The sequence below is a fragment of the Dermacentor albipictus genome, chromosome 3 (assembly GCF_038994185.2).
Source record: "Dermacentor albipictus isolate Rhodes 1998 colony chromosome 3, USDA_Dalb.pri_finalv2, whole genome shotgun sequence".
Taxonomy (NCBI): Eukaryota; Metazoa; Arthropoda; class Arachnida; order Ixodida; family Ixodidae; genus Dermacentor; species Dermacentor albipictus.
Genome location: NC_091823.1, coordinates 24,207,115 through 24,220,200, shown reverse-complemented (window position 1 = coordinate 24,220,200; position 13,086 = coordinate 24,207,115). Strand labels below are relative to the sequence as shown.

The following is a 13,086-nucleotide window of genomic DNA, read 5'->3' as shown; positions in this document are numbered from 1 at the left end:
TGCGGTGCGCGGTTCTCTCCGACAAGGCTCGGCTCGACTCCGAGAAAGAGATAATAAATATGGGTTACGCAAGTCATTTATAACGTCGCCCCGAGCCGAATGAAAAGTCGGCAGTGCAGCAAACACCCTTGTTGGCGGCGTTAATGTGGAGCCGCTCGGTAAAATGAAAGATCTGCGCTACTGCTGTCGGAGCCTAACGACCACAACGTAAGCATCGATCAGAGGCGTGTACACACGCAGTCAATGCTGGAAATGTATGGCACAAGACACTGCAGGCGGGAAATGACGGAGGGAGCGGCTGTAGATATGGTCTTAAGAGCATTGGCTCTTGGGCCATACTCATTTCATACTTCGATCAATTCGAAGCAGCGTCCGTTCCATAGAACGGGCGGTCACAAGGCAGCACGGACGCTATAGACTGCAAACGTTTGTTTTATATATTTCTTGCCTATTTCCTCTTTCGGATGCTCCGAATAGAACCGGGACATGTCGATTTCCCATCAACAATTCATCTCTCCGAGGAAGAATCTCCCTCTAAGAGATAGAGAGAGAGAGAGAGAAGAAAAAGAACCACGGCGACAAACAGTTGATGTTACGAAGTAAGCTCTATGTGGCAAAAAAAAAAAAAGGCAATGTGGCGGACCTAACAGCGTATATCGTTATTTGTCCCACACGTGGTTAAAATTAGCTGGTATTTTATACAAATTTGCAGTGTGAATGTGGATAACGAAAGCACGAACAAGGACGACACGGTTCAGCCTAACAAGCGATGGCACGCTTCCGAACATAAAACGGCGAGTTATATAAGTCGGCCAATCAAGAAACAAAGATTAACAGTAAGGAATTGCGCTTGTAGAAACCGCCACCGCTCAACGAAGAAATCAGGTAGCACTTAGAGCTGTGCTGGCCCAATCTGCCATACTTCCTGCCGTGCAAAATTTCATCCGCAGAACACTCGGTCGTGATGCGACTCTAATCGATAGGCCAGAAAACACTTTAGTTTACCAATCGCGGACTTACTAATGCACGAATTTAGCAGCTAGCACTAGCACTTCCTCACGCTTCGTGCGAAACGAAGGTATCGAAATCAGCAACATCCCCCCAACTGCATCGAGCCCTTCCGTTTAAGCGGGACGATGTGTACGTAATACCCTTGTGTGACAACGGTACAGACACATGCATGCGAGGCACAGGGACGTCGTAAACGACCACAACGCTAACAGCGACAGGCACTGCACAGCAATGCCGCAGGCAGTTCGCTCGTGGGCAGGGAAGATCCGAACGGCACCCCGGTGTTCGCCGCGCTCCTTCAGCTGATCCGCAAACAAGGCAGCAGGACGGGGCACATCGGTTAAACTCACCATGGTCGTCGCTGACGACGGCAACGAACAAGAAAAATATCCAGCGTATATCCAGCGTGCGCAACGTACGCGTAGAACGACGAAGCGATGCCGACCAGCTCTTGCTTTCTTTTGCGGCCGCCAGCGAGCGAAACGAATTACGAGCAGACCGGCGCGCGCGTTGGTGTGCGGCTCAGCGAGCTGAAAACGGAGTGGAAAAAGCAAAAATAAAAAAAGCACAAACAACAAAGGTAACGAGGAAGCATGAGGACACACAAAAGCGGAGGACGAACGGTGCAAAATCATATCCGAAAGAAAAAAAACGAAAACAAGAACGAAAGAATAGACAGGAATGGGAGGAGAGCGACGGCGAGCGAGTTGAAAGAGAGGGACGCGGATTCGTGTCGGAAATCGTGGGCAGCGCACGCGGCGTATCGTGCCAGCAGCGGCGGCGGCGGAATTAGCGCGCGCGTTTGCCGCTTGCCACCGAAGCCGCGTGGGAAGGTCCAATCGCTCGTTCTCAGCTGAGCACGCGGGCCAGCTTCTCGTAAGACACGGAACAGCAAACGGAAAGAAACGAATACCTCTGAAAGCGCGCTGGTGATCCGCGCGCGTTTCGACCACGAGCCGCGGTGGCCGGCATCCCGCGCACACAACGCGCAGGCAAGCGCACATGGCGGGCGCGCTCATTTGGCGCGAAGCGGCCTGCAGCTTCGCAGCGCGAGAACAGAAGGGATCGCGCAGGCGACCGTGACGACGCTCTCATTAACGCCCCTGTCTTTATCATGCGCCGAGGAAAGGGGGCTGCGACGCACGGGCTCTCGCGCATGCAATTCTGCACGTGCGAGTCTCATTCAGTGTTCCACTGTTACCAACCCTGCGGTTCCTCGTTCCTCCAACGCTTCTCTTTATTGCACGATACAATACAGGAAGCGCAGGGGGCTCGCTGACAAGGCCAACGTTTCGCAGCGACCTCAAACCAAGCGAGTAAAATGGCTTTTGAGCGCTGCATTAGCCGTGACGATTCGTGGTGCTGCGGCGCGCTCTTGGGAGACTCCCTTGGGTTGTCAATTTCAGCCTCAGTATTAGTGTCTTGATGAAGTAACTGTTACAGTTACACGTGCCAAAACCACGATACGAAGGACTCTAGATTAACTTTGACCACCTGGGGTTCTGAAGCCGAAAAGAGCTATAACGTGCGCCGTTGCCTATTCACATTCAGAGAGAAAGCTATTTACTAAAAGACAGCGCCACGCCAACGCGGAGGAAATGGAGAAACCAACTGGCCACAATAAATAAATTATTAAAAAGCATATGCATATATGCAAAAAAGCATATGCAGATACAACGCATATTTTGGAATCTATGTGAAGCGAAGCTTCCGTGAAACGGTTAATTAAACGCTTTACAGCTAAGAGCGATGCGTACGAACTTGTTTTCGTTCATTTAAGATATAGTTGGGCACAGACGGTTTCCAGCTATCCAAAGTCATATCCAAATGTCACACCATGTGCTTAACTCACGAGCGCTCCTGTACATTTAGCCAACAGTATTTACGGTTAGCGATAGCGATGCGACCACCTCAGTGCTCCACCACTGTCGTATACCCCGTTGAGTTCCAACAAGGTCAGCACTGTACGTTCACAATTGGAATCACATTTGCTGCCTTTCTACGCCATCCAAAACCACAACGATACCACAGGTCGCACAGCTAACCTCCAATTCACGTACGTGCAGTATTTACGCGGCGCCGCAGGCCCAAAGTCACGCTCATGCTTTATCTCATTGCAGCCTGCATGGTCATCTACTTATCACATTAAAATAAAATTAAAATATGGGGTTTTAGGTGCCAAAACAACTTTCTGATTATGAGGCACGCCGTGGTGGGGGACTCCGGAAATTTCGACCACCTGGGGATCTTTAACGTGCACCTAAATCTAAGTACACTGGTGTTTTCGCATTTTGCCTCCCTAGAAATGCGGCCGCCATGGCCAGGATTCAATCCCGCGACCTCGTGCTCAGCATCCTAACACCAGAGCCACTAAGCAACCACGGTGGGTGCATATTAAGATACGAATAGAAGTACATATAGACGTGAACCAATTCCCGCTACATCCTCGACAACTCAGCGAAGGCCAGCCACACAGTAAATACTTGTTGCTTAGGCCGCGATAGACTCGCCGTTACGGGAACGCAGGATACCGAAACTAACAGCCTGCCCAGCAGTATTCGAGCCGCGACAAAGGAATCGATGGCGCTTTTGTCGGTTCTCGCACTGCACCAATTTGTCGCGCTTGCGAGTAGGGGTCGACGTCTGGAAGCGGCGGACATATATGCACACGCACTCGTCAAGGCGTACCGAGAGCACAGAAGTCTCCACTGCCATTCATCGCACCAACCAGCGCTCTCGCAAGAACACTGCCGTAAAACACTTGACTGAACGGGTACACGCTGGCGTCCGCCCGACACGAGGCGTCAGCGACGAGGCAATCACCGCCAGAAGGGAAGCGAAAACGAATGGCCTGCGACAGCCCTGTGTGGCACCGCGCCAGCGACGCCGGTGCATGCCCACGGCTTCGAGCCACTTGCAGGCTTCGTCGCGGGGTTTTACGAGCAGAGAAAGCGGACCGCGTGTCACGCACACTCGTTCAGCGACGGGACAGTGTAGCCGGCGACATGGGCACCGGGTGCGCAGTGGATCTTCCTGAGCGCCGAAAGTAATAAAACGTCACGTGTTCTTCGTGTGAGAGCGGTTTGAGGCGGCCAGCTCGTACGACTTCTGCCCAGAGCGTAATTTAGGGGCTCGTCTGAAATATGTCTTCGCGAAGCAACTGTGGCGCGGATGTCTGCATATCCTTGTCGATAAACGCGCAATCGAATTTTTTTTTACGCTTAATGGCATCGGCGAGTGAAGTGACCACGTGACACGTTCAGGTGAATCCAGTTTAGGAAGAAACTTGAAGGTGGCGTCGTGGAGGCGCACTGACGAAACGTTGCTTCGAATGGCCAGATATGTGCGTAGGCGTAAGTCTCCGTGTTCCCTACACGGAGACTTACGCCTACGCACATATCTTCAATGAGCTCGATTTCGATACGTTATAAGACGCACTATTAGGGGTGGCAGAAGGAGTACAGGGGAGATCAGCTGACTATCATAACGTCTCGCGCTCTGTGACATACTGGTAGTTGCACGTTGTCAAATGCGCAGTAAAACCTTCACAAACGACGGTCCAGGGGCCGCGACCTGTCAATCATCAATAATAACGTCACCGAAAGCCGACGACGAACGATGCGCGAGCCATCGCTACCATCGTGCAGCCATCGAGACTTGGGCACTCACCCCAGTGATCGCGCTGTCTTTGCGAGCTCGCCAGTAGTAATCCCAGAGCGACACGAGGCGCAGTTGCACGAACGACAGCCACTGTCCCATCGTCACGAAGCAGTTCTCCTCGGTCCGCCAATGGCCGACGCCGTAGCGATTGCAGGAGAGGCCCGAGAACTCGCCGCGGCTACGGCTACGGCGCGTACGGCCTGCAGCCGCGGGGCGTCAAACAGCCCCGAGCGCCGCTGCCGCCGCCGCATGCCGCGGAGACGCCCGCCGCGCTGACGAAGACGTGCGCATACACGCCGCCACGACACCCGACACCGCGGCGGCAGAGGCAACGTGCGGGGCGGACGAAGAATCGCTCTCGCACGCGCACCCACCGAGAGCGAAGAAAGGCCGGCGAACGGCAACGCGACACCGCATCCAGACACCGCACGACCAGACGATGACGGAGGAGGAGGAGGAGGAGGAGGAGGGGGGTGAGACACCGCGCAAAGTGTGAGCAATGAAGCACGCGCGATACGCACGCATGCGAATTGCTCCGAGATCGGGAGACCGACCACGCAAATTCCGTAGCGCATCTGTATACACACCCTCTGCGTTTACGAGAAAGATACGACACCGTAAAGACAGCGTGCGACTGCACACAACGAGGCATCGCTGGAAAAGCATGGCGGGCTCTTGGCCTGCCCGTCAAATCAACACACAGATTCGAATCTGCAGATTTATATACAATATATACAATATGCCTTTATTTCCATAAACGTACAATTTATGGGGGATTTAAGGAAAAAGTTGCTCGCAGCAACTTGACGGCCAGGATCTACACATATAAGCACATTGTATATTCGGGTAGACAATGATTCTTTCTATAGACCACACGCATCGGTCGGTCTATGTAGCCATCAACTTCAGTCAATACATAAATGAATGAGTCAATAATTATGGGTATGCTTCGAGTACTTATACGACAACCGCCAGCCACCTTTCTAAAAGGAGCAATACTAAGACAGTGCTATTATTCAAACACACTATTAAAGTATAAGAAAGGTCTTAAGCAAAAAGAGGAAATCGTTCTTACATAATGTGCTTTAACAGAACCATCCCACATACCTTATACATTCTAAATAGAAGCACTCGGCTAACTTGCTTTTTAAGAACATGTCACGAAAGGAACAGTTCAAGATCGCGTAGAGCTACTATGTTGAATAGCCAAGTAAATGACAAAATAGACACAAATAACTTATCGCGTGAGAAACTGAACATCTTATTTGCTAAACCGCTGGTGCTCTTACACAAATATAGATTGTGAGACTTGATTTGTAATCGGTAATATATTGCTACTTACGATTTGTGTATATTTAGTTGTGCTATTTTTCCTCGCTGTCTTTCCTTTTAGTCACTTATTGTTGTGTCGGCATCTGTAAGGCGGTTTCCAACTATTTCATTTGATATATATTGCATTTATTTTTCTCCCCTACCCACCCCCTTTTCTTCTACGTTTAACTTGAAATCTAAAAAAGAAAAAAACTTTTTTTCTGTTACCCAAATGTTTTCTTTCATTTTTTTTATCTGTGTCTCTTCGTTCTGCCAAAACATCAAGTAGTACAAAGATTTTGCGCTCGTGCTAGCATTCTTCTGTTTATTGTACAAAATGAATGCTGAAATGAAGCTGGAAGTGAAAAAAAAATGGTAATACCAAGTGGAGAATGTTGGAGGCAAAATCCATTCGTTACTAGGATCTTGATCCATTATTTAATTTTTGCTGTACATTCATTAAATCGTACCGGCTCTCGGGCGGAAACACTGCAGAAGGTGTGACGTTAACTGTTCGTGCATTTCCAAAGCAGTTATTTGCTTACAGAATTCTGACAGAATTAATCTGGTAACTGGAGTGAGATATCATAAACTGTGAATCTCCGATGTTACAGGCTGCTGCTTCGAGAATTAGAAGCTCGCGCTGAAAGTCAATTCTCAGACATAATTTCCAACTTACTTCTCCAGAAATCTGGTGCAGTAATCTTGCATAGCCTAGTATTACCATTTACTTACATTTTGCGTCGTTTATCCCTATCCCATTTTGGTGTTCTCATTACAGGTCAGGAGCATGTCCTTCAGGTTAACCTCCCCAAATTTCCGTGATGTCCCTTTTGCGCCGCAAAACCTCAGAATAGCCTTTTTCTGTGTGGTTGTTGTTTTTAGGAGTCGCAGCAGCCTTTCCTTTTTCTTTTTTTCTTTCTTTTTTACACTTCCGTTTTACTTACGTACTTACCCAGTCCCAAAAAACAGCGTTCTTCAATTCACCCACACGTCAGTTGCCTCTCGTAATAGATAGTTATAATTTCATTCTTCAGTTACTTTCTATATTAAAAGGCCCCTCACCATGCCCCATAGCAAGCTTTGGTTACACGCTGGAAGTTGTTACGTGTCCTCTAGGGAGCGTTCTGCCACAAAAATTTTTCAAATTGGCTCATTAATAGCCGAGATAGAAATATTTCAGTGCCGCGAACTCATGATTTCAGCAGACGGGCTCCACTGCCAAGCAAGACGCTCTCTCCACTCGCCCCGACTAGCCTCCGCAAGCGAAATTCCTTCCCTGCGTTTTCCCACACCGGAGCTCGAGGATCGCGTGACGCATACGTCACAGGCCCCGCCTTCATTTGTTTTTTCTTCTCGCTTTCTTTTTTTTTCGGCGCAACGAACTTCCGCTGACGGCGTCGCGCGCGAGTTGTTTCGTGCGCGCAGCGCACGATTTTGCGCGCTGTGCACAAGAACACATGACTAGCGGTATAATTCAGTGCTACACGAATACTGAGCAGAACAAGCGGGTCGCAGAGCATGATCACGTGCTGGAACACGGTATAAAATGGCATAGTTTCGGTACTTGCGCACGTGAGAGCACGGCCGTGGGACAAGCAGAGGAAGCGGAAGTATATCTCTCATGCTTCGGCGCGTAGTAAAACAAAAAACACGCAGACATTCAGTTTGTGTGTTTCATTATTTCTCTAAACTTCAATTCAATTCAACAAATAGATCACACAAATAACCGATGTTGCCTTGAATAATTATCGAAGTCACGTGTCACTACGAGCGATGTCACTCTGCGGACACGAGCACGTATACAGGCGCAGGGACACGAGGTTGTCAGCGTCCAGATTGGAGCGCGGCCGTCAAGAGGGAAAGGGAAAACAGCGTTCAGATTGAAATTTCAGACCTTCTCGGGGCGCGTAGCGATGTAATTCGTTGCAAACACGATCATTAGCGCGCATTGTGTGCTCTGCGCTTGTCAGCTCAAGATGGCCAGGCTTGGTGAGGGGCCCTTTAAGTTCAATAGTTCTTAGGCATTGCCCTTCGTCATTGTTGTCAATTACTGGACAACGCGAGAATGTTTCAGCGGGCTCTGCAACAATCACGTAACGTTTTCTTTCTTTGCGCTCTGTATGCAGCTTAACGACAATGCCGCGTCTAAGTTGCAGCCCATCTCTTGAAAAGGCACACAGACAGACAGAAAAACTTTATTCATAGCATGTGAGTTTGGACTCTTCTGGGTCCCTGGACCACCGCACGGTCCCGCACTACGTCGAAACGTTCATGCTCCTTTTGCTCATGACGTCGGCAGCCCGAGCCACCGCAGTGACCTGCGATGTCGGGTCCGTAGACGAGAGCAGTACCTCCCAGTCCTCCCAGCTTGAGATGGCGGGCTGTCCCTGCGGGGGAGGATCGGCAGGGCAGCCAAAAAGGATGTGGGAGAGTGTGGCGTGAGGGTCTCCGCATAGGGAGCATGTAGGGGAGGTGCCACAGTAGTGGGATAGCAGCTGAGGGGATGGGAGAGAGCGGGTCTGGAGGCGTCTCCAGAGGATCTGTTGGGAGTGCGTCAGGGAGGAGTGGGGAGGAGGGTAAGACCGACGGTCCAAACGGGGTATTTGCGTGAGCTCCGCAAAGCTGTGTACCCGCTCCCTCGAGAAACCCGGATCGAGGCTGTCCTGAGCCCGGCAAATTAAAGCTCGGGCCAATTTATCGGCAGCCTCGTTTCCGGGGTTCCCAGAGTGAGCCGGCACCCACCGGAGCTCAACCCTACGTGGTAAATTCTGGGTGGGGATGTTCAACAAGTTCCAGGCAGGGTTGTGAATTCTGCCTCTGGCAAAGTTGGACAAAGCAGTCTTTGAATCGCTAAAGATGTATTCAGCATCCGAAAGGGCAAGGGCTAAGGCGATGGCGGTCTCCTCTGCTTCCTCAGGTGTAGAGCCCGAGGGAAGATGGTGAGTTAGGGGTCGGGGTAAGGTTGGGTTGTAAGCAACTGCTACAGCTTCATGCGTTGTACATGCGGCGTCCACCCAGATGGCTTTCTCGACCTGTCCGTAATACTTGTGGAGGGCATTTGCGCGAGCTATGCGGCGAGAGATGTGATATTGGGGATGGACGTTTCGAGGAAGGGGTTTCACTACAAGGGGTGTATGAATGTGTCGAGGAATGGCCATAAGGGTTGACTGATTAGCGGGTATGTTGATGCGAAGGGAGGCGAGGATATGGCGGCCAGTGGCGCTCGCGGCAAGTCTTAAATACTGCGTCTGAAGGTGTGCCTCAACTAGTTCAGGAAGCGTGTTATGCATGCCTAGTGCAAGGAGTTTGGCTGTGCTAGTACTGCGAGGCAGGTTGAGGGCTGCCTTAGTTGCAAGGCGGATCATGGCGTTCACGCGCTCGGTTTCCGTGCAGTTCAGCTTGAGATATGGAGTGGCGTACAGAATGCGGCTAAGCGTAAAAGCATGAACAACTTTCATGTTGTCTGCTTCGTCTAAACCCTTGTGCAGGGAAGATACGCGGCGTAGAAGCTGCAACACTGATTGCGTGGAGGCCTTGAGTGTTTTAAGGGTATGGTCATTGCGTCCGGAATCCTGCAGGTAGAGACCAAGGATGCGCAGGGTGGGAGTGATGGGGATAGGGGATCCTTGTAAAGTGATTTGGATGGGTGAGTTGGCGGCAGATTTTGGTCTAATTAGGAGGAGCGCGGACTTAGAGGGGGAACATTCGAGTCCGATAGATGATACGTGAGCGGAGATCGTGTCGACTGCTAATTGTAGAGTTTCCTCAATTTCCCCGTCTGAGCCATGAGTGGTCCATGCGGTAATATCATCAGCGTACAGAGTATGTTTTAGGTGTGGGATGAGATTGAGCTTCTGGGCTAAAGGGATGAGAGCAATGTTAAATAAAAGGGGGGAGAGGACCGCGCCTTGCGGGGTTCCAAATTCACCGAGCGTATAAGAGGGTGTGCTGAGCTGATCAATGTGCAAGGAGGCAGTGCGGCCAGAGAGGAAGGCGCGAACGTAGTTGTAGGTCTTAGGGCCTACCTGTAGTTCCTGCAGTTCCCGTAAGATGGCGGCGTGTCGAATTCTGTCAAATGCCTTAATGAGGTCAACCGCCAGGATGGCTTTAGTAAGATGGGGGATGGTATCATCAAGCACATCGTGCGTAATTTGAAGTAGGGCATCCTGCGCAGATAGATGTGCGCGAAAGCCGACCATACTGTGGGGGAAAAAGTGATTTTCTTCCATGTACGTTGTCAGTCGGGCGAGGATTATGTGCTCAAAGGTCTTGCCGAGACAAGATGTAAGAGAAATGGGGCGGATGTTCTCGAGGGTGATGGGCTTGTGGGGTTTTGGGATAAATATAATTTTTCCATGCTTCCAGGAGGCAGGGAGGGTACCTGCCTCCCAGCACTCGTTAAAGTAGGTAACGAGGTGAGATATGGAGGCATCATCAAGATTTCGGATGGCAGCATTCGTAATTTGATCTTCCCCGGGTGTGGTATTGCGCAATTTCAATAGGGCTGCACGAAATTCAGATTCTGTAATAGGAGCGTCAAGCTGTGGTTGGGGTGAGCCCGTGTACTCGGGATGTTTGCAAGGAGGACCTGGGGTGGTATAGGTGCGTTTCACCTGCGCGAGGAAGGCGTCGGTGTCCTGCCGATGATTATGAGTGAGGCGGCGAATGCTAAGACGCGTCTGTGTTTTAGATTGCGTGGGATCGAGCATATGGCGTAACAGGTGCCAAGCGCGGGTTGTGGAGAGATTGCCTCGGAGGCCGTCACAAACCTGAGCCCAGTTAGCTTTGCAAAGAGTGGCACTATGGTGTTCTATTTGGGATTGAAGCTGGGTGAGTTTGAGTTTTAGTTTCCTGTTGTGCTTTTGAGTTCTCCACCTTCGCGTTATGTTCTCTTGAGCTTCAAGAAGGTGGGCGAGCTTACTGTCGATAACGGGGGTGTCTGGGGTAGTATCGAGCGTTTGGGTATGTTGGCGAATGTCTTTCTGTAACTGAGTAGTCCAGGTGTCTAGGTCGAAGGGGCCCTGTGCAAAAGGCACAATACACGCAGTGCACCCCTGCGGGCATCAAAAGCGGCGCGCGCCAACCGTGCACGCCGCCGCCTCCGAGCCGCATTCGCAAAGGGGTGGTCGCGCGCAGCACACGTCCGCAGCGCAATCATACCACGTGAGCGGAGCACCGCCTCGTAGGGATCGCGTTTCCTTCCTGCCTCGATATGCAAAAGAAACTGTTTGCGCATTCGGGGAGGCATCGGCGGGCGGCGGCTCTGGGGTAACCGCGCGAGCGACTCCCTGTCGGCACATCGCGTCGCCTACACGGCCGACCTTTCGCGGAGGTCATCGCCGCGCTGCCTTCGGAAAGGACGGCAGTAAACGGGCGCACTCGGGGAGGCGCCGAACGGACAAGTCTGTTCCGAAAAGTACGTCGCTCCTTCGGTCGCTTTCGCCAGCACGCCGTTACGAGTTCCCAACCTTTAGCAATAGGTTCTACTCCATGAATAGCGCACCTACGATGGGCGTCGATGGAGTTCGTATTATCGGTACCATAAATTTAAGACAGGTGTACGGTGGCCGTCACTGTACCCCGTCATCAACCCGGCACGATTCGGTTCGGCATTGGGTCCTTTCAAAGGCAGAAAGCTTAAGTCAACTTTTCCGATCGACGCTGCCATTCTTGTACTAGGAGTGTTCCGCGGTAGAGTTTCCTAAAGTAATGTTTGTAGAAAACCCTATGTTCCACGGTACATCTAGAACACAACTTTCATGTCCCACTAAAATTTAAAAAGAAACGTGGGCTCATTTTGATCACTATCGTATGCGCCTGTCCCCCAAAATTTATGGTACCAATATACGAACTTTATGAACGCTGCTCGTACAAATATACATCATCACGGTCGTCACATGAGACGGCGAATCATCACAGGCGATTCTTGACGCACTCACTCACAAGTGCGCGACAAGTTTTCTCGCGAGACTTCTAAGGAGAGGTAAACTAGCCAATAAATGGATATATAGTAGTTGTGCGCGCTCTCTGGTTGTAACAAGCGTCGCAAGCATTTTAACACATTGCCGCCAAACGTCGCCCGTCAACCATCCACATTATAATCGATCGATCGATCAATCAAACAACTTATTTACCGTGAGCAGGAACAACCATAATGCCTGAGTGCTGGCGCACGAATAACAATAATAATAATAATAATAATAAATAGCTTGCACGGCAGGTACAACAGGGAATCGTATACATCAGATTTTGGGTCTAAGCACGCCCATATAAGAACTAAGCCTTGAGTTCTTACATGTATTCGTAATAGCTGGCGTTGGATAGCCCAACTGCGAAGCTACTGTCGGTTGTCACTGTAAATTAACATTACACTGAGTTTAGCTGTGTGCATACCCGTCGCTACCTTCACCCCCATCTCCGCTTCCCCTTCATTATGAAATATATATATATATATATATATATATATATATATATATATATATATATATATATATATATATATATAATTTCTACAAAAACAGTATGTGAATAGTTCAGCGCTACTCTTCCAGATTACGATATCAGAATTATAGCCAATGCCTTATCGATGCACGAACGTTTCCATCATGTCGCGTCAATAAATCGGTTGTAACTATCACGTTGTGTTAACGTGTACGACTAAAATCAATAGCAATGGAGCGATGGCGACGACCAGAAGAAGAACCCGCAAGCAAGGGGCCCGAAGTAGAGAAAGAGAGCAGCGGCAACATGTCTTCGCGCGGAGCGCTTCACGGGGTCAACCCGCGGGAATCCGCGCCACAAGCGAAGGGCGCGTCCTTCGCAAGGACTCGGGGCGAGCTGACATGCAAGCGGGCGGCCCCCGGATTAAAGCCCCGCCGGTCGGTGGCCGCCTCCTCCCCTTTCGCCGGAGCACGCGCCGAGGGATCCTCGCTCGGACTGGGCCACAACCGGTTAAAAGAGCAGGGAGAGCACGACGGTCACGAGAGGCTGCTTCTCGCCGAGCTCCTCGCGCACATGCGCTGTACGCGTCCGCCGCCGAAGCGAGAGGTCTCACGGGGAAGGGGAGAAAAGGCTAATCGGTCACTCATCGCAACAACACCG

The 13,086-nt window shown here is 50.7% G+C and overlaps 2 protein-coding genes across 8 annotated transcripts in view; both read right to left on the bottom strand.

Moving 5' to 3' along the window:
* LOC135903923 (RWD domain-containing protein 2A) overlaps nt 1-13,086 on the bottom strand; it is a 481,045-nt gene that overhangs the window by 268,039 nt on the left and 199,920 nt on the right. The gene's annotated exons all lie outside the window — the stretch shown is intronic.
* The window catches only part of cv-c (crossveinless c), a 448,361-nt gene that overhangs the window by 276,876 nt on the left and 158,399 nt on the right, over nt 1-13,086 (bottom strand). For 2 of the 7 annotated variants that reach the window (XM_065434287.2, XM_065434294.2), the window contains exon 1: nt 4,681-5,000. The exons of 4 other annotated variants lie outside the window; for them this stretch is intronic. In XM_065434287.2, the coding sequence (XP_065290359.1) occupies nt 4,681-4,770 (90 nt within the window). In that variant the 5' untranslated portion in view covers nt 4,771-5,000. Of the gene's footprint in view, nt 1-1,361; nt 1,476-4,680; nt 5,001-13,086 lie in introns of those variants that run through there. One more of the 7 variants, XM_065434293.2, reaches the window with a different exon arrangement.